At 40.8% G+C, this 22,633-nt stretch overlaps 2 protein-coding genes across 2 annotated transcripts; one reads left to right on the forward strand and one right to left on the reverse strand.

Annotated features, from left to right (window-relative positions):
* Nucleotides 1–751: 751 nt before the first annotated feature.
* Nucleotides 752–5,332, reverse strand: LOC133546885 (uncharacterized). The gene is made up of 2 exons (XM_061892737.1): nt 5,106–5,332; nt 752–1,500 (listed from the first exon to the last, which is right to left on the reverse strand). The coding sequence occupies exon 2, from the start codon at nt 1,448–1,450 to the stop codon at nt 839–841; it is 612 nt and encodes a 203-aa protein (XP_061748721.1). The 5' UTR covers nt 1,451–1,500; nt 5,106–5,332; the 3' UTR covers nt 752–838.
* A 318-nt stretch (nt 5,333–5,650) lies between these two features.
* Nucleotides 5,651–20,980, forward strand: LOC133546860 (oocyte zinc finger protein XlCOF6-like). Its single transcript, XM_061892696.1, has 4 exons — nt 5,651–5,779; nt 9,350–9,562; nt 13,650–13,794; nt 18,684–20,980. Exon 4 carries the CDS (start codon nt 18,734–18,736, stop codon nt 20,843–20,845), a length of 2,112 nt encoding a protein of 703 aa, XP_061748680.1. The 5' UTR covers nt 5,651–5,779; nt 9,350–9,562; nt 13,650–13,794; nt 18,684–18,733; the 3' UTR covers nt 20,846–20,980.
* Nucleotides 20,981–22,633: the final 1,653 nt, after the last annotated feature.

A 22,633-nucleotide genomic window follows, 5' to 3' on the forward strand; every position in this document is an offset into this window, starting at 1 on the left:
AAATTATGGATATCTACACTTAAAATGTTTACTGTAACTAACATATTTCATATACTGTTTATTCTCACCTTTTCAGTCAAAAATCTGTTCATTTTAAAGTACACAAATGTGTATAATAACTCATGTACTTGACTGAAATAAAAGCACTAATCTGAAATGTCTAATCTATAAATGTTAGATTCATAATAACATTATTGTACACACACAACAATGATGTCACACATGTTATATGTGCTGATGTTGTTAGAAAGTCAAAATGAAAGTCTGGACAGTTTATTTCAAATCCTGCAGTTTCATTTGCTGCTGCTGTTCTCACCAGCACACTTGTGTTTCTTACACTGGTACTTAGAAGACAATCTTTCACCACACACACTGCAACTCAACACTTTCTCTCCTGGGTGTCTTCTCATGTGTACTGTGAAAGATTGTCAGTGACGAAAGCTTTTGTTGCATCTTGAACAGGAGTAGGGTTTTTCACCAGAGTGTGTTCTCATGTGTGTTTTTAAAAGGGTCTTTAGAGTAAAATCTTTACCGCAGATTGAACCCGGAAAAGGTTTTTCACCAGTGTGTGTTCTCATGTGTGCTTTTAAGGTTTGATTTGTTACAAAACTTTTACCACATTCTGAGCAGGAAAAAGTTTTTTCTCTAGTGTGTATTCTCATGTGTACTTTTAACCTTTGATTTATTACAAAACTTTTGCCACATTCTGAGCAGGAAAAAGGTTTTTCACCAGTATGTATTCTCATGTGTGTTTTCAAATTGTGCCAATGCGTAAAATCTTTACTGCAGATTGAACATGAAAAAGGTTTTTCTCCAGTGTGTGTTCTCATGTGTCTTTTCAAATTTTGTCTTTTAGTAAAATCTTTACTACAGATAAAACATGAAAAGGTTTTTCTCCAGTGTGTGTTTTCATGTGTCTTTTCAGAAGACTATAGTATTTAAAAGTTTTGTGAGAGTGAGAAGATGTGAAGTGAGTGTTGTCAGTGTGACATGTCTTATCATCTTTAGAGTCTTCATCATCAGTGTCAGGAGAGTGTGACGTTGTGTCCTCACTATCTGATAGTGGAGCTAAGAGCTTGTCTGCTTGTGATCCTCCACAGTGGTCTCCATCAGCTTCTGTTGTCATGTGTTGTGTTGAGCTGCTGCTTGGAGGCTCCCCCCCTCCCCTCTCCTCACTTTCACCTTTCACCTCATCATCTTCACTCTTCACAGGGACACCAGTCACTGGCATCTTGGTGACATCAACCTCCTCCAGTCCTTCAAGATGCTCTCTCTGCTGACTGATGCTGTGCTCTTCCTCTTCCTCTTGAATGTGAGGGGTCAGTGGATCCACCTCTTCCTCTTTAAATCGGGGTGTCAGTGGGTCCTCCTCTTCCTTTTTGAAATGGGGCATCAGTAGGTATTTCTCTTCCTTCTTAATGTGGGAGGGCTGTGGCTCCTCCGTCTGCATCCTGAAGCTGCACTTCTGTTGCTCAGGGTGAAGATGTTCTTCACAGATGTCTGCAAGACAAACACACACCATGTCTGCTCAGTCACACAATGCATTCAGTACTTTTACATGCACTTAGGAAAAACAAGTTATCGTATGAACTCTCTTGAAACCTCAGTGACGCACAAACACGCTGCTCTTTACAACATTATTTACAGGAATAGAAAAACAAACCAGGACGACAGGACTTTCTACTATGGATAGACGATATGGTTTAAAATGTATTTTACGATACATTATTTCATATAGAATTACTAATAAAACCATTTTAAAACAGGCTACATGTCAGGTTCAAACACTGATGACATCAATTAAACAAGACAAGATGCAAAGAATCAAACAGAGACATAATTCAATTTGGATTCAATTGAGGAGAAACGTGTCGACCTCTAACTTTTTACAGTGTCACCCACGCTCTGGCGAAAGATTGTACTCCCCCTTCTTTATTTTACTTTCTTCGACCACATGACCACAGCTACTTCGAGAGGGAAGTGTGTCGTAAACAGCGTTGCCTTTGGTTACGGAACAGTTCAAAAGAAAAGGTCGTAAATGAGTTCAAAAAGAGGTTCGTAAAACAGTTCAAAAAGAGGTTCGTAAAACAGTTGAAAAAGGAGGTTCAAAAAGAGGTCCCCTGGAGGGGACACTGGTTCTGCTTCCTCTTTGCTTTTGTAGTACTTGGGTCAGACAATATCTTTATGTTTGATTATAATACATGAAAGAAAACAGGAACACCATCATCTTGCTTTCCCCAACACAGTGGAGTTTTACGAGCCTTACTCTTGGTAGGTTTCAAAGACAGCTTTTGCTTCTCACCAGTCACTCAATGCAACACAAGGTTTTTGTGATAACTTAGAAACAATTATTCTGACACTACACAGGCTCCTAATTTAGTTGCTGAAATATGCAGTCAAATATTACATAATTTCCAGTATTATTTTGTCAAATAAATAAACCAGATATTAATAGTAAATAAACAAGTACATTAATAATAATCGTTTCGACAAAATAATACAATTAGAAAAGACACGATATGTTACTGCATATGTCAACTGCCAAATTAGGAGCTTTTGTAACCCGCTTTGAATTTTTTCTATCATCAATCATATATCAAATGATGTATCGTGACATATATTGTTATTAGGATATAGATTTGAGGTCATAGCACTCATACCAAACATTGGTTTGCCGAGTCATTTTGTTTGGCCCACCAAATATATTTATTTTTTTATAATCTTCAGATGTGTGTGTATTAAGGGTGTAACGGTACGTGTATTTGTATTGAACCGTTTCGGTACGGGGGTTCTGGTTCGGAGGTGTATCGAACAAGTTTCCACACGGACATATTAAGTAGTGCACCACACGTTGTGTCAACAATGCACACTGAGGCACAACACACAGCATGCTAACAACGACCGGGCTACTACAAAGTGTAAAAGCCAGAGCTGGAAGACCCTCCTGCATCGTTAAGATCTCCCGTTTGGGAACACTTCGGCTTTGCAGTGCGATACAACAATGGGTAACATGGCTTCAACGAAGAGAAAGACGAACAAACACAGCTCCCACTGCATTCAAGCAGCTTCTACTCGGCGACTCAGGCAGGGCTAAAGCAATAACAAATGCTGTTGGTGTTTTTACAGCAGCAGATTTAAGACCATAGTGCATTAAAAACTAGATTTTGACCCACTTCTGTGGTGGAAGAACAATGAGCCCACATATCCTCTTACTGCCAAGTTAGCCAGGCACTACCTCACCATACCTGCTACCTCCGTGTCCAGCGAAAGGGTATTTTTCACAGCTGGGGACATTGTAACTGCAAGCAGGTCTGCTCTTTCTGCAGACAATGTGGATAAACTGATTTTTCTGGCAGAAAACATGAAAATTGATTGAAAGTCACCAGGGTTAAAGGCTGGAGGGTGGGAAAAAGAAAAGTTAATCTGAGGCTGAGTTGACTTGAAATTGTTTAATGCTGCACTTTTTGTATGTAGAAGAAAAGTTTTGTCATTTTATTTAATCCGAGCAACAACTTGAAGCAGTTTAATGTTGCACTTTATATGTGAGAATGTTGCACTTTATATGTAGAAAGGTGTCATGACGCGGAGTCGAACCCGCGTTACCTCAGCGGCTTGAGCTGCGTGTGCCTCTGCTGACAGTGAGCCAAGAGGCGCCTCTGCTGACAGCGCACCAAGAAGCGCCCTCGCTCGTGCTGAGGGCACCACGCCCACGCAGCAACGAGCCTACACGCTATCAATAATCAACACACCTGGACTTGATGAGAGGGAGCAGCATAAAGACCAGCAGACCCGAGGACCCTTTGCCAGAACGTCGCTAACCTTCCAGTAAGCATCACGTCTGACATTCCCTGTTTTCCCAGTGAATTTCTTGCCCTTGTTTTGCTCTATCTCTCTGTTTTCCCCTGGTTCATGTCCTTTTGTATTTCCTCAGTGACTACGCTATCCTTCCTTATCTGTGCCTTGTCACTCAACTCGCATCCGGATTCCTGACTGCTCTCCTCGATCCACGACCTCCCTGCTCGGACCCAGACCACGCTGCCCTGCTCTTGCCCATGACCTCTTGCATGTCCACGACCTGCCTCTTCGCCTTGCCCTCTTGGATTACGACGAAAGATACAACCAACATTTACAGACAACAACCCTTGGTAACATTTACATATTTAATATTACACATAGTGAAGTGAAGTGAATTATATTTATATAGCGCTTTTCTCTAGTGACTCAAAGCGCTTTACATAGTGAAACCCAATATTTAAGTTACAGTTAAACCAGTGTGGGTGGCACTGGGAGCAGGTGGGTACTCATTCACTTTGAGTAGCATACACACGCCACGTATTCATCAAAGGTTTTAAATAAACCTTGTAAACCGCAGTCCTGCCCTGGTTGTTGCCTCCTTCCCTTCTCTGGTACACAACAAAAGGTTTGGTTAAGAAACCAATTCTGAGCCTTATCTTATTTAGTTTTTATTGTGTGTGTGTATATATATATATATATATATATATATATATATATATATATATATATATATATATATATATATATATATATATATATATATATATATATATATATATATATATATATCTGCCTAGAGTCGGGACCCAGGGTGGTCTGCTCGTCTGTGCATCGGTTGGGGGCATCTCTGCGTTGCTGACCTGTCCCTGCTCGGGATGGTCTCCGGCTGGCCCCACTATGGATTGGACTCTCACTATTATGTTAGAAACTGGCTGGCCTGGGAACGCTTTGGGATCCCCCGGGAAGAGCTGTACGAAGCGGCTGGGGAAAAGAAAGGCTGGGCCTCTCTTCTTAGGCTGCTGCCCCCGCAATCCAACCTCAGATAAGCAGAAGAAGATGGACGGATGGTTGGATGGATGGAAGGATGTGTAACACAACTTGATGTTTCTTGAAAACAGCGTCCAGTAGTTGATGTTGTCGCTCCTTCTCCTCTTTTGTTGGACAAAGTCCCTCCTTGTACTCTGCTATCGTTTTTTTTTTTCTAACATCACAAATGTTTCTTCAACAGCAGCAGTTATTCGCTGATTCACCAACACTCACATCATTTGTAATGTAGACATTTTCACACAATAAAAACACTTTACACTTACAGTGGATCTCTGCTTTGATGTGTCGATCACTTCCGCCTCTCTTTGTTAGCAGCTAACAAGCTAAGCTAACCAGCAGGCTAGGCTAGCACGTCAAAGTGCACTCAGACTAATGTATCCGCATACAAACAATTAATAAGGACGTTTACTCTGTTAAACGACACACATGTGCACATGTACGTTGTAATTAAGACCTAGAAACCATAATAACCAATACAACGTATTCTCCGCCAGACGCCATCTTGCTTTGTTCTTCCTCCTGTGTGACGTCATCGAAGTGTTCTCAACCGCGGAAAAAAATGTTGGCCAAACACGTGTTTCACTGGGACAATAATTAGTGGTGCACATTTCCTTCAAACACGTGTTTCACTGGGACAATAGTGAGTGGTGCACACTTCCTTCAAACACGTGTTTCACTGGGACAATAGTGAGTGGTGCACACTTCCTTCAAACACGTGTTTCACTGGGACAATAGTGAGTGGTGCACACTTCCTTCAAACACGTGTTTCACTGGGACAATAGTGAGTGGTGCACACTTCCTTCAAACACGTGTTTCACTGGGACAATAGTGAGTGGCGCACACTTCCTTCGCCCGGCCACAGAAGACAAAAAAGAGTTGCTGGTGTAACAATAGGAAGAATATATTCCACTCCTCTCTTGTACACGCGGCTTATGAGGTAATATACATGATATATTTTCATATTATTTATCTTATTTACCTCATATGTTGTTCGAAGCTAACGTGCTAGCGTTAGCCCGCTAGCAAGCCTTTGTAGCAAATGCGAGCGTTTTTTTGAGGGGTGTATTTTATATGTTCTCTATGAGAATTATATTGACTTATTTAATACTTTAACTGTTTTTTGTTGTATATTACAGTCACGCTTAACATCATTAAATATTTGTTACTAGAAAGAAACGAACGTCTCGTAATTTAAGTCTGGAATAAGTCACATGGTATAATAATAATACATTTTATTTGGTATAGCGCTTTTCAGTGTACTCAAAGATGCTTTACAGGATGAAAAAATAATTACAAATATTATTATTATAATGACAGTAGAATATTATTGCAGTGGTCTATTTTGTGTTGGTGTCAACTTTATTAACAATAAATATAAATTATGTTTGCATGCACTTCTATTCCTTTGATAACATCCATCCATTTTCTACCGCTTGTCCCTATTTGGGGTTGCGAGGGGGGACAGGGGGTGTTGGAGCCTATCTCAGCTGCATTCGGTGGACATATCATGGAAATTAAATCAACTGGTGTTATTACGAAAACACTATTTGCACAATTGTAAGCGATTAATGCTTATTCAGTCAGACTAAAATAAATATTTAATTAAATAAATGTTAAATATGAAAAATGGCTTTAATATACTGGACACAAATTGAATATGCATCAATATTTTGTTTGTAATCAAATCATGAGGTACCCAAATATTCTAATATATGTATATATATATATGTATATATATATATATATATATATATTAGGGCTGGGTAACAATTAAAAATTGTAATCGAAGTTAATCGCACTATTTCTCCTATTAATCGCGATTAACTGCATTGTATACACAAAGCCCAATAATGAATTCAAAAGTAGTGTGTAGTGCACCTTCATTGGAATATTCTCTCACATGAACAAAAGCGCCAAAACATTTGTTGTGCAAACACAATTTAAATCAGTCCTTGTTAAACAGTAGCAGTTAAATTGCATATTTTATGAAAATTAACTCAAAAAATGTAAATACAAACATTTAAGCTAATTGCCACTGCCAGGGTATTAAAGTTATCCTGTTTGTTATGGAAAATAAATATAATCTACATACAAATCTCTGAGCCACAATCATAACATCTGAACAGGCAATTTCTGAGGTAACAGCTCAAACATTTTTTTAATCAGGGATCTTATGTTTAAAAAAACTATATTACAGGTAGTGGGCTGTTTTAGGGATTTTTTGATCAAATTATCTGTTCTAGCAATATTAATAATGTTGTGTTTATTCTGCTTAGTGCACTTAAAATAATTATGACCATAGGACGGCGTGGCGCAGTGGCAGAGTGGCCGTGCGCAACCCGAGGGTCACTGGTTCAAATCCCACCTAGAACCAACCTCGTCACGTCCGTTGTGTCCTGAGCAAGACACTTCACCCTTGCTCCTGATGGTTGCTGGTTAGCGCCTTGCATGGCAGCTCCCTCCATCAGTGTGTGAATGTGTGTGTGAATGGGTAAATGTGGAAGTAGTGTCAAAGCTCTTTGAGTACCTTGAAGGTAGAAAAGCGCTATACAAGTACAACCCATTTATTTATTTATTTATCATTTATCTAGGATTTGATATGATGGGAATTTTCCGATTGTTTGCTTGGTGCTTTAATAAACTGAACGCATCATATACATGGTACTATATTGTGATGTTATGAGCCAGGGAAAAAAAGAACTACCCTACCCAGCATGCAACAGGAGTGACGAGCATGCGCAGTAGCCCGGTATAGGTTGTGTGTCGCCATGACAGCATCTTGTATGTTGTGATATGCACACTCTGAAAGCAAACGTTAAGAACTCAGCCAACACTCCTGGTCTGCATTATTCATAAATAGACAGACAACACATATACTCCGCTGCTTCACAGGCCGCTGGATGTAGCCGGCAAAGTATTCCCATGCTAGCTACCCGGTCTAGCAAGCACGCGTCATTCGGTCCAAAACGGCCCGATCTATCCACATTCAGAATTGTCTGGCGGTCGTAAGTGATCCCGGAGTGACCACGCTGTAAGCCAGCCATGAAATTTGCAGAATTGTCCGGTATTTTTGCCAAATGTTCCATCTTTTGCAAGAGCTCCTCACGCCGAAGCCCGTCCGGGCGTCGCCATCTTGTTAAGAAAAGGCGTTAACAAAATAAAAGCATGTAAACAACATACGCAAATGTGCAATAAAATAATTGTCGGTGTTAATAGATTGATAAATTAACTCGTAATTAACGCATTAATTTGCCCACCCCTAATATATATATATATATATATATATATATATATATATATATATATATATGTGTATATATATATATACATATGTGTATATGTGTATATATGTATATATGTATATATGTGTATATATGTATATATGTATATATGTGTATATATGTATATATGTATATATGTGTATATATATATATGTATATATGTGTATATATATATATGTATATATATATGTGTATATATATATATGTGTATATATATATATATATATATATATATGTGTATGTATATATATAAATAAATAAATGGGTTGTACTTGTATAGCGCTTTTCTACCTTCAAGGTACTCAAAGCGCTTTGACACTACTTCCACGTTTACCCATTCACACACACATTCACACACTGATGGAGGGAGCTGCCATGCAAGGCGCCAACCAGCACCCATCAGGAGCAAGGGTGAAGTGTCTTGCTCAGGACACAACGGACGTGACGAGGTTGGTACTAGGTGGGAATTGAACCAGGGACCCTCGGGTTGCACACGGTCACTCTTCCACTGCGCCACGCCGTCCCTAAATATATGTATATATATATATATATATATATATATATATATATATAATATATATATATATATATATATATATATATATATATATATATATATATTCTCACGCCAGCACATTCCTTAAGGTGTGAGTGAGGTTCAAGCAACATACTATCACACGGCCACACTCGCTGGCACTTGTTACACGTGCTTCGCTGCACTTCTGTTTCTTGTCTGTTGGGCTAAAAATGTTGCTTTTGCAGAAGGAAAAACAAGGAGAGGATATTGTGCGTAAAAGTAAAGCCAACCGACCACAGCTCTGTAGTCCTGGTCACCGTTGACGTGAGGTGGGACTATTTTGGAGGTGCACGTCAAGGTTGGCTGGTAGGTTGGTAGTGGGAGGAGCCAGTTGGCGTCACTTGATGCTGCAGCACAATGACACTTTTATACGTGCAGACTGACTTCATGCAGTCATGACGGTATTAAAATCCCAGCAGGAGGTTTTCTGTAAGTTGTTACTTTTTAATCAATAATTAATGTAAATGCAGAAAATAGGATCAATGACACAATTCATAATAATCAATAACTGATGATTATTCCATGTGTAGAACAACATCACCACAAAGTGGTGTCAGTCCATTTGGAAAATATTATATTTGATAGACTAAAAAATATTTGACACATCTGAGCTGAAGTTTGTTTGTGTTGTCTTGCGGACGTCCAACAGATGAACGCTCGTCAAGAAGAACGTCCCCTTCAGCAGCAGGAGGATCCACAGCCCCCCCACATTAAAGAGGAAGAGGAGGAAGTCAGGAGGGAGAGTGTCCTGTAGGGCAGGAGGAGGCTGATGTCAGCAAGTTTCCACTGACTGTTGTCTCTGTGAAGACTGAAGAGCATGAAGACAAACCACCTGAGTCCTCACAGCTTCATCACAGTCCAAGTAAGCACAACATCCACATATCATCTAATACAATGTTTGTGACACATGTTCATCCGGGGGACACATTTATCACTAAAGATGGAGATATATTTGCTTTTTAACACCACCATTTAAAAATGAATGCTCATCAATCATCAACAGTGTAATTGCTGGGGTGTAACCATGTGACCTAGAGGCCGTCCTCCTTACCTCACGTGGTCAAATGAAGGCAAACATTCAATATGGCTTCTGTTTATTTACCTTAGCAGCACATATGTCAGCATATTTCAAAGGTTTAGTGATGAAGATAAGAGATGTATACCAAGTACCATTTTTTTTTTTTAGTACTGGTTCCTAAAGGCCTACTGAAAGCCACTACTAGCGACCACGCAGTCTGATAGTTTATATATCAATGATGAAATATTAACATTGCAACACATGCCAATACGGCCTTTTTAGTTTACTGAATTGCAATTTTAAATTTCCCGGGAGTTTCGTCTTAAAAACGTTGTGTAATGATGACGTCTACGCAAGACGTCACGGGTTTATAGGAAGTATGAGCGCTGCACACACACACAGCTAAAAGTCGTCTGCTTTAACGGCATAATTACACAGTATTTTGGACATCTGTGTTGCTGAATCTTTTGCAATTTGTTCAATTAATATTGCAGAAGTCAAAGTAGAAAGATGGAGTTGGGAAGCTTTACCCTTTAGCCACACAAACACACGGTGATTCCTTGTTTAAAATTCCCGGAGGTGAAACTTTCCTATGGATCAGAGCGCGGTCACGAGAACATGAATCACGACAGAATGTCAACCAGCAGGTTTCGGTGAGATAATTGTGGTTAAAACGTCGCTTCTTACCGGAGAAAAGCTGAGCTTGTGCCGTCCATAAAGCTGCCGTCAACTCCTCTGAGACACTGGCGTCAAGACACCCGTGGAGACACACCTCCGACTATCAGGTACTATTTAACTCACTAAAACAATAGCAACACAATAGAAAGATAAGGGATTTCCCAGAATTAACCTAGTAAATGTGTCTAAAAACATCAGAATCCGTCCCAATGCAATCGCGTTTTTTTTTTTCTAGTCCGTCGCTTTCAATATCTTCAACCACAAATCTTTCATCCTCGCTCAAATTAAAGGGGAAATTGTCGTTTTCTCCTGTCCGAATAGCACTTTTTGTTGGAGGCTCTCATTAAAATCAATGTGAATATGTGAGGAGCCCCCACACTTGTGACGTCATCGTCTGCAACTTCCGGTAGAGGCAGGGCTTTTCTCTTAGCACCGAAAGTTGCAAACTTTATCGTGGATGTTCTCTACTAAATCCTTTCAGCAAAAATATGGCAATATCGCGAAATGATCAAGTATGACACATAGAATGGACCTGCTATCCCCGTTTAAATAAGAACATCTCATTTCAGTAGGCCTTTAATTATGTGGTCCATGAAGACCGTGAAGATTCTGGACTAACGACACAACTATTTGTATTTTTAATTCCAGCTGACTGACATAACTATGACACGTTGTCACATTGAGTTCAGCTGCCGCTGCTACACATTACAATCAGCTTTAAATAATGACAAATAAGGAAGCAACCAAAGTGTGATGTGTGTGTTATTGAGAAGAAGATGACATAACTGCATTTCACCTTGCACTGCACACATAGTTGACTTCTTTAAGACTTCAACCTCTTCTGCAAATAGGAATGCTATTTAAAATGCCTCTTTTCCACTTTTTTATTTCCACAAATGACATGTAGTACCGACAAGAGTACCGATAAATACTGGTATCGATAAGGAATATTGATTAGGGTATCATATCCATAAATCTATAAATGTACATCCCTACTGAAGATACAAGCCAGATATTGGTCTCAAGATGGCGGCGCCCTGCTCGGCTGCGGCTGCAGAGGCTCTTGGTAGTAATAGAACATTTTGGCAAATCTACCAGTAATTTCTGTGAATTTCATGGCTGGCTTCCAGCGTGGACACTCCGTAGTAACGTAGGACCGCCAGACAATTTTGGATGTGGATGGATCGGGCAGTATTAGACCGAAAGATGCGTATACGTTGGACCTCCTCGCTATCCTGGGAATACTACGCCGGCTACATCCAGCGGCCTGTGAGGCAGCGGAGCCTAGTACCAGAGGGGACCGCAGACAGAGGAGACATAAGCGGTGGGATCAGAAACAGAAACGGAGATGCCGAGCGGGGCTAACAACAAAGCTAAAGGCTAATCCTCACAGAACGCCGCTTCCTTCCATCCTGCTCTCAAATGTCCGCTCACTGGAGAACAAACTGGACTACCTGACGCTGGATTCATATGCAATACACTGCTGCTGGAATTGTAATTTTCCTGAAGGAACTCTCCTGAAGGAATCAATAAAGTACTATCTATTTATCTATCTAGATGAGAGACTGCTGCGCCATATTTCTCACAGAAACGTGGCTGAAACCATTCGTCCCGGGCGAGGCAGTTAGCATCGAGGAGCTAACTATGTTTCGGTCGGATAGGAGCAGCACTCTCACTGGTAAATCCCGAGGCGGTGGTGTTTGTATATACATCAATAACAACTGGTGCAACAACGGGAAGAACGTCTCATGTCACTGCTCTCCCGATGTAGAAATATTAACTATAAAATGCAGGCCATTTTATTTATCTCGGGAATTCAGTGCTATGATCTTCACAACAGTGTACATTCCCCCCAGTGCTCACACAAAGAAGCTTTGAACGCTTTGTGCTGCTCCATCAATGAACTGCAAACTACACATCCAGAGGAAGTTTTCATCGTTGCAGGGGATTTTAATCAAGCTTACATGAAAACAGTTTTCCCTCATTTCCATCAATATGTGAATTTTGCAACCAGGGGTGGAAGCAAGCTGGACTTGGTTTATAGTAATATTAAACAGGCGTATAAAGCTGCACCACGCCCCCACCTGGGCTCCTCAGACCATCTATATGTGATGCTAATTCCTGCATACAAGCCCCTGCTGATCAGAAAGCAAGCTACAGTGAAGCAGGTGAGGACCTGGCCAGAGGGAGCAATGGAAGCATTACAAGACTGCTTCGGAACCACAGACTGGGACATGTTCAAGGCAGCCGTCACCGATAATCATAACACATGTGTGGAGGAGTATGCAAAGTCTGTGTCCGCATACATTCAGAAGTGCATGGAGGATGTCAGTGTGATCAGATTAGGGGCGGCATGGCGTAGTGGGTAGAGCGGCCGTGCCAGAAACCTGGGGGTTGCAGGTTCGCTTCCCACCTATTAACATCCAAATCGCTGCCGTTGTGTCCTTGGGCAGGACACTTCACCCTTGCCCGCGGTGCCGCTCACACTGCTGAATGAATGATGAATGAATGATTGGTGGTGGTAGGAGGGGCCGTAGGCGCAAATTGGCAGCCACGCTTCCGTTGGTCTACCCCAGGGCAGCTACAGATGTAGCTTACCACCACCAGGTGTGAATGAATGATGGCTTCCCACTTCTCTGTGAGCGCTTTGAGTATCTAACAATAGAAAAGCGCGATATAAATCGAATCCATTATTATTATTATTATTATTATTATCAAGAACATCCCCACACGGGCCGTAGAGAAACTCTGGATGGATGAACAGTGAGGTACTGCGTGCAATGCTGAAGGCTCGGAACAAGGCGTTTAAGTCTAGCGACATGGTAGCAGTAAAAACAGCCAGAGCTAACCTGAACCGTGCCATTAAGGTTGCAAAGGTGCTCACAGTCAGAAAGTGCAGGACTTCTTCCAGAACCCCACGAACACTCGACAAATGTGGCAGGGCATACAGGTCATCACGGACTATAAAGCTGCCCCCCGTCCCTGTGACAACAGTATCAGCTTCCTAAATGACCTAAACAACTACTTTGAAAGGTTTGAGGCACTTAACACCCCTCCGGCGAGAAAATCCATCACTCCGGCGAGAAAAACACCCCTCGCTCTGATGAGCAGCCGCTCAACTTGGACACAGCGGATGTCCTGAATACCCTGAGGAAAGTGAACCCCCGCACCTGATGACATTCCGGGCCAGGTGCTTCAGGGATGTGCAGACCAGTTGGCGGGGGTTCTCACAGACATCTTCAACATCTCGCAGGGAGGTGGTGAAACATCTGGTTGACTGGTGCAGAACCAACAACCTGGTCCTGAACGTCGACAAGACCAAGGAGATCATCGTTGACTTCAGGAAGCACCGGTCCAGCCACACTTCACTCTTCATCAACGGCACAGCGGTGGAGATGGTAAGCAGCACCAAGTTCCTGGGGGTGCAGATTACTGACAATATAACCTTGTCCCTACACACCGGAGATCTTGTAAAAAGAGCTCAGCAGCGCGTGCACTTTTTGCGTCGGATGTAAAGAGCACAGCTCCCTCCCCCCATTCTCAGCACATTCTACAGAGGAACTATAGAGAGCCTGCTGACCAACAGCATCTCTGTCTGGACTGGAGCCTGCAATGGCTCAGACTGGAAGTCTCTCCAGAGAGTGGTGAGGACGACGGAAAAGATTATCAGGTACCTGAGGCAGAGCAACAGTCCCAGAGCATGATTGACCCCCCACCATGCTTAACAGTAGGAATGGTGTTCTTCTCTTTGTAAGCTTCATTTTTTTCTCCTCCAGACATAACGTTGATTCATAGGCCCAAAGAGTTCCAGTTTTGTCTCATCACTCCATAGAACAGTTTCCTAAAACATTTGGGGTTTGTCCAGATGATTTTTTGGCATACTGGAGTCTATTTTTCTTGTGCCTGGTAGTCAGAAGTGGGGTGCGCCTGGGAGTTTTGGCATGGAGGCCTTCATCTCGTAGTGCGCGCCTTATTGTCTGGGACGAAACCTGCGTTCCCCCCTCTGCAATGTCCTGTTGTAGTTCCTCAGTTGTTACCCGGGGGTTTTTCATCACTGTACGCACACAGCATCCTCTTTCTACCACGCCCAGGTAGTGTTTCCACTGTGCCTTTAGCTTTAAACTTGCGAATTATGCTCCCAACTGTGTCTCTTGGAATGTGTAATGTCTTTGCTATTTTCTTATATCCATATCCTTTCTTATGAAGAGAAATGACCTCCTCTCTTGACTTCTTTGACCACTCCCTGGACTTCACCATGTTGCAAATACACCATTGACCATCTACAAGAAGCTGAGCATCAGTCTTTTTCAATCACTTTAATTGTTGCTCGTTATGGTTCTAATCACATCTACAGGTGTGTTCAACACCTGATTGAAAAGACCTTATTCAAATTCTGTTCTTAAGAGTTATGATCTGCAAGGGGTTGAATAATTTTGTCAATGAGATATTAAGAAAAATGTCCTTTTTTGGTATTTTGTAAAATACAGTGTTACGATTTGAGTTGCATTTATCTATTTGAAACATCTTTATTTGATATGACTATAAACAAAATACGGAATAAATGTCCAACTTTCTAAAACACCAAAATTGTGTGGCGGTTTAATAATTTGGATCACAACTGTATATCTGCACCTTATTGTTTTTTTTATCCTGCACTACCAAGAGATAATTCAACAAAATTGCGTTCTTATTTGTACTGTAAAGTTCAACTTTGAATGACAATAAAAAGGAAGTCTAAGTCTAAATATCTTATAAAAAAATAAAATCATTTTTTTATTTGGATTTAGTTACTTCTCCGCTGTCCATCAATGTCTCAACACCTTTGAGAGATGATTTAATCTAGTTCATTTCTACTAATTAGCTATGTTTTGTTGATATCAAACATCAGAATCAGACATACTTTATTAATCCCTGAGGGGAAATAAACATTTTCAGCACAATCCCATTCAAGGTCAGACAAACATTCCAGGGAGACAGAACAGGATCGCTGACGGGTCTGCCAACTTGCGGCGCCCCTTGCAAAAAAGGTGAGATACATACAGGTAAACAAGTGGGGGCAATGTGAGAAAAAATTAAAAATCGGTCTCAGCCTGGGCCCCTGGAGAGGGGGTCCAGACTGAGGCCAAGGGAATAAAACAACTTATAGCCCTAGCATACATCCCTCTTTCATGTGTAAGAGGGAAACATCAAAGAAGACAAAGGACATTAAAAGAGCAGAGCTGATGCAACCAGACACTTCTACATACATACATGAATAAAAAGTAAAAGAAACATATACACTGTGGTGGCTTTTGCGGTGTCCCACGCCATCGTCTGCTGGGGTGGAGGGAGGATGGCCAGAGACGGGAGCAGACCCAACAAAGCAACCAAGAGAGCCGACTCCACTCTCGGCCGCCGACCAAGTCTCGGCCAGTGTCCAGTCCGCATGGATGAGTGAGGATATGTCCAAAGAGACCGAGGTGTCCGATACCTGCTCATTCAGCCAAGACACTGTGAAGCTTTTCCGTCCCGGCGCTCAGTGCTAGCTCCGCAGTCCTGTCTCTTCATCTGCATCTCCTCCAGTCTCTCCAAACGGATTCTGGTGTGGCAGAGACCCAGCAGCTGGTCTCCATGGCCAAAACGCTCCAAGGAGGCAGATCCAGAAGTTCACAAAAAAGCTTCGCAGAAGTCACGAAAGTGACACCCCTTGTCACACAGTCCCAAAGGGTCCGGACCAAAAGGCAAAAAAAAAAAAAATATATATATATATGTGTATATATATATATATATATATATATATATATATATATATATATTTATATATATATATATATATATATATGCATATGTATATGCATATGTATATAAACACATGAAAAGAAGATGGAAACACTAAAGGATGACACAAGAGCACAGAGCTCCTGCCAACAGCAGCCACTACAGGGTCGCCATCTTGGGGGGGGGAATTGCAGCATACAAGCTACAACAACACAGAAATCGTAAAAGTTTCCTAAAGGAAAATGTTCATATTTAAATAAGTAGAGTAAATAAATCATAAACAGGATTTTACAGTTTAAATGCAAATGTTGATGCTCCTCTTAGACACTGTTCTTTGTTCTCTTTCGGGTGTACAAGCAGCTGTCTTGTTTGTATGTAAGTGTTTTACTGCTGTGTTTATTTTTTTCATGAGTTTTTGTATTGCTTCGCTGATGTACCGTATGGTTTTGACATCTTGAAAGTCAACGTGGGGACTGATGAGATCCTCAGAGACATTATCAGAATATATACCCGTGCAGGACAAAGTGTCATGTGACTGGGTAAATCTGGACTTTTCTAAAGCATTTGTTCGTCTAACTTGTGTATTGAAGAACATTTCCCTGAGCAGCAAGAGCGGACCTCAAGGATGGAGCAGAATCAGTCACAACCCCTTATATTAAAAAGGAAATGGAGGTTCTGCAGTACCCCAAGATTAAAGAGGAAGAGGATTCAAAGCAACCCCACATTAAAGGGAAGGAGGAGCCAGATAGCTCTCACATTAAGGAGAAAAATGAATCACAGCCCTCCCTTACCTTACAGAGAAAGAGGAGTCACAGCTCTACTCACAATAAAGAGGAAGAGTAGGACTCACTGACTTTTTGCTGCGTCAACACAGAAAAAGGTTAAGTGAAATAACTTAGATGTTAACTATCGGTCAATAATGCTTGTCTTTCTCTCAGACAGACAGGGCTTTACTGTCTGTAACACACACACACACACACACACACACACACACACACACACACACACACACACACACACACACGCACGCACGCACACATTGCAAAATGAGCTAACGTTACGCTAAAAGCTACTCAGCCTTCACCTCAAGGACTGTGAGCGAGCTGAGCTACCGCCTATACCTCCAGATCGTCAACGGGCTCATAGTGATGTTACAAGTAGTTGACTGGGAGGTGTTTATTATGATATGGGGATCGTCCGCTGCATTATGCTCACCTGCTGAACACCTTTCTGCTAACATGCACCGTCTCTCCTCTCTGTCTGCCTCTGCCGTGAGCCCTGATTCCATGCACTCTGAATACGCACTGCTGATTGGCTCTTACCGCTTTGCCTGTAACCAATCAGATGGTTGTGTGGGTGGGACAATGCTGGGGGCTGCAGAGACATAGTGACAGAGACAGAGGCAGTACGAAGCGTACCAGCTTGTTAAGACTTTAGTTTAGCACAAAATGATAATATCAATACGTCTAATGAAGTCAAATACAAATAAGGCAACAAGAGAAGTATCCTACACTTCTCTTTTGTAAAGTAAATGTGAACATGCGATATGGGCATCTACATCGACTATATGATTTGCCTGAGAAGCCGGACAGGACAAAAAAACAAAAAATGTTTTGTTTTTTTTAAGACTTTAGTTTAGGCGGTGGGTAATGTGTTGATGTTGTTAAGGTGGCCTGGCAGTATAGCTCGGTTGGTAGAGCGGCCATGCCAGCAACTTGAGGGTTCCAGGTTCAATCCCAGCTTCTGCCATCTGAGCCATTGTGTCCTTGGGCAAGACACTTTACCCACCTGCTCCCAGTGCCACCCACATTGGTTTAAATGTACACTTCCACATGATGTAGAACAGTAGTACCACATTTTAAACATACACACACATCTAAAGAATATAAAAATAAATATATTTGGTGGGCCAAACAAAATGACTCGGGGAAACAATGTTTGGTATGGGCCATATGACTTAAAATCTATATCTTAATAACAATATATGTCACGATATATCATTTGGTATATGATTGCTAATAAAAGAATTTCAAAATGGGTTACAAAAGCTCCTAATTTGGCAGCTGACATATGCAGTAACATATTGTGTCTTTTCTAATTGTATTATTTTGGCGAAACAATTATTATTAATGTACTTGTTTATTTACTGTTAATATCTGGTTGCTTTATTTGAGAAAATAATACTGGAAATGATGAAATATTTTACTGCATATTTCATCAACTAAATTAGGAGCCTGTGTAGCCTGTTTTAAAATGGTTCTATTAATAATTCTATAAGAAATAATATATGACAGAATCAATTTTAAACCATCAACCGTCTATCCATTGTATAAAGTCCTGTTGTGCTGGTTTGTTTTTCCTTCCTGTGAATAATGTTGTAAAGAGCAGCGTGTTTGTGCGTCACTGAGATTTCAAGACAGTTCATACGATAACTTGTTTTTCCTAAGTGCATGTAAAAGTACTGAATGCATTGTGTGACTGAGCACAGATGGATGTTTCTAAAACGTGTTTGTCTTCTTGTGGCCTGCAGACGTCTGTGAAGAACATCTTCTCCCTGAGCAACAGAAGTGGAGCTTCAGGATGGAGCCACAGCCCTCCCACATTAAAAAGGAAAAGAAACACCCACTGATCCCCCATTTTAAAGCGGAAGAGGATGACCCACTGACCACTCACATCAAAGAGGAAGAAGAGGACTCATTGACCCCCAATTTTAAAAAGGAAGAGGAGAAGCCACTAATAACCCATTTTAAAGAGGAAGAGGAGGACCTACTGACCCCTCACTTTAAAGAGGAAGAGGAGGACCAAGAGCCGCCGCACATTAAAGAGGAAGAGGAGGAAGAGGGCATCAGTCAGCCTAAATGGTTGGAGGAGTTCCCAGTGACTGGTGTCCCTGTGAAGAGTGAAGATGATGAGGTGAAAGGTGAAAGTGAGGAGAGGGGAGGGGGGGAGCCTCCAAGCAGCAGCTCAACACAACACATGACAACAGAAGCTGATGGAGACCACTGTGGAGGATCACAAGCAGACAAGCTCTTAGCTCCACTATCAGATAGTGAGGACACAACGTCACACTCTCCTGACACTGATGATGAAGACTCTAAAGATGATAAGACATGTCACACTGACAACACTCACTTCACATGTCCTCACTGTCACAAAACTTTTAAATACCATTGTCGTCTGAAATCACACATGAGAACACACACTGGAGAAAAACCTTTCTCTTGTTCAATCTGTGGTAAAGGTTTTACACAAAGTATCAATTTGAAAGTACACATGAGAACACACACTGGTGAAAAACGTTTTTCCTGTTCAACCTGTGGTAAAGGTTTTACACAAAGTCAGAGTTTGAAAATACATATTAGAACACACACTAGAGAAAAACCTTTTTCTTGTTCACTCTGTAGTAAAGGTTTTACACAAAGTATCAATTTGAAGGTACACATGAGAACACACACCAGTGAAAAACCTTTTTCCTGTTCAATCTGTGGTAAAGGTTTTAGAGAAAGTCAACATTTGAAAAGACACATGAGAACACACACTGGTGAAAAACCTTTTTCATGTTCAAACTGCGGTAAACATTTTACTCAGAGGCCAGATTTAAAAGTACACATGAGAACACACACTGGAGAAAAACCTTTTTCATGTTCTATCTGTGGTAAAGGTTTTACAAGAAGTCAACATTTGAAAGTACACATGAGAACACACACTGGAGAAAAACCTTTCTCTTGTTCAATCTGTGGTAAAGGTTTTACACAAAGTATCAATTTGAAAGTACACATGAGAACACACACCAGTGAAAAACCTTTTTCCTGTTCAATCTGTGGTATAGGTTTTAGAGAAAGTCAACATTTGAAAAGACACATGAGAACACACACTGGTGAAAAACCTTTTTCATGTTCAAACTGCGGTAAACATTTTACTCAGAGGCCAGATTTAAAAGTACACATGAGAACACACACTGGAGAAAAACCTTTTTCATGTTCTATCTGTGGTAAAGGTTTTACAAGAAGTCAACATTTGAAAGTACACATGAGAACACACACTGGAGAAAAACCTTTCTCTTGTTCAATCTGTGGTAAAGGTTTTACACAAAGTATCAATTTGAAAGTACACATGAGAACACACACTTGTGAAAAACGTTTTTCCTGTTCAACCTGTGGTAAAGGTTTTACACAAAGTCAGAGTTTGAAAATACATATTAGAACACACACTAGAGAAAAACCTTTTTCTTGTTCACTCTGTAGTAAAGGTTTTACACAAAGTATCAATTTGAAGGTACACATGAGAACACACACCAGTGAAAAACCTTTTTCCTGTTCAATCTGTGGTAAAGGTTTTAGAGAAAGTCAACATTTGAAAAGACACATGAGAACACACACTGGTGAAAAACCTTTTTCATGTTCAAACTGCGGTAAACATTTTACTCAGAGGCCAGATTTAAAAGTACACATGAGAACACACACTGGAGAAAAACCTTTTTCATGTTCTATCTGTGGTAAAGGTTTTACAAGAAGTCAACATTTGAAAGTACACATGAGAACACACACTGGAGAAAAACCTTTTTCATGTTCAATCTGCGGTAAAGATTTTACTCGAAGGGAAAATTTCAAAAAGCACATGAGAATACACACTGGAGAAAAACCTTTTCCTGTTCAATCTGCAGTAAATATTTTGCGCAACGACACTATTTGAAAGAACACGTGAGAACACACACTGGAGAAAAACCTTTTACATGTTCAGTATGTTGTAAAAGTTTTTTACAAAGTCAGCATTTGAAAAGACACATGAAAAGACACCCAGGAGAGAAAGTGTTGAGTTGCAGTGTGTGTGGTGAAAGATTGTCCTCTAAGTACCAGTGTAAGAAACACAAGTGTGCTGGTGAGAACAGCAGCAGCAAATGAAACTGCAGGATTTGAAATAAACTGTCCAGACTTTAACTTTGACCTTCTAAAAACATCAGCACATAGTTTCTAAGATTTATAGATGAGGTATTTTAGATTATTGCTTTTTTTCAGTCAAGTACTACACATGACAAGTGTTTTTTAAAGTTGTTCATGATTTATCCCCCTTTTTTAGAATTCCTCAAACATTATCAATTTCAGAAAACATGGGAACGTTTGGAATGTTTGGGAAAAGTTAATTATGTACATCATCCCACAGAGCTTTACTGTACATCCATCCATTTGTTCTACCACTTGTCTCTTTCATTTTATATGTATAGCATTTAATCACATACTTGTCCGCCAAAGGGTGTTGCGTTTTGGAGGAACTCCTTCTGTCAGAGTGCTGTTCACACTTCTTTTACTGCGGAAATCTACTCACAAAAACAATCCAAACAGTAGGAAACAAAAAATGATGGTGCGAAAAAGAGAAGACTAAATGTGCATTTTGGAAAAAATAACAAAAGCTACTTCTATACACAAATAAAGTCAACTTGGTTTGGAGTTACAAGACGTGCACACTACAAAACAACACCAAGATGGATGGCACTGGGAATGGCCAAGGTAGCAAAATACTCAAAGCATGGAATCAACTGGCGTGGAGTAGAATCGCCGAGTGCCATCCAGCTGTCAAGGTGCTGCTTAAGTAGCACCAGGGTCAATTGGAAGCAGCTGTGCACGTCCCACAACTCCGCCCACAAGGGCAACACAGGAACTCTAGGAGGAAGGAGAAATGTAAGAACAAGGTCAACTGCACCAAAAGACGAAAACTGACTGTTGGAGCCAAATTTCCTTATTTGCTTATATTGTTTTTATTTAGTTTTCTCTGATTGATAGCTGGCTTCAGTTCATGCTGAATGTCCCTTTCTGCAGATTGCTCCGCCCACTTCCTGTTGAGAACCAGGAAGTGTTGACAGGGATGGGACTGTTGCTATGGTGCGGTTGCCATGGTAGCCTCCTTTAATTGTGTTCAGCTGGGAACACTGGGGGGTGATTGCATGGAGGACAAACAGTTTTGGAGCGTGTGGTGTGGTGTGTGGTCAGGTCTCACTGCTGTGACAATGTGCCATTCAAGGTCAGCATACATAATGTTCTAGAACCTACTTTTCATTTCATTTTGATAGCTTGGAATAAAGGGATTGTCATATCCAAACACATTTCTACAGTACTGGACATTCAATCATCAAACTGGTCAACACAGTATCAGTATCAGTATCAGCCCAAAGATAAGTGCTGTGCAATGAGAATAAAATGCCTCGTAGCCGATTATACAAATGTGATCAATTCATCTTGATACTGTCCTGCCACAGTGAATAGGTTTCCCTTTTTAAAAGGGCAAATTCCTCCCAGGGTCTTTTGTCCTAATGACTGTCTGGATAAAGTGAGGAGACTATAATATAGGAAAACAATTAATTGTTACAAATAAACTAGAATAAATAACACATTTTTACAGGAAGCTAAATTGGACAGAACACCTGCATCATCTTCTCAACAACACCCACATTCTTACAAACAACATATTTAAGAATGGTGGTGTTAA

This window comes from Nerophis ophidion, unplaced genomic scaffold (assembly GCF_033978795.1).
Source record: "Nerophis ophidion isolate RoL-2023_Sa unplaced genomic scaffold, RoL_Noph_v1.0 HiC_scaffold_46, whole genome shotgun sequence".
NCBI lineage: Eukaryota > Metazoa > Chordata > Actinopteri > Syngnathiformes > Syngnathidae > Nerophis > Nerophis ophidion.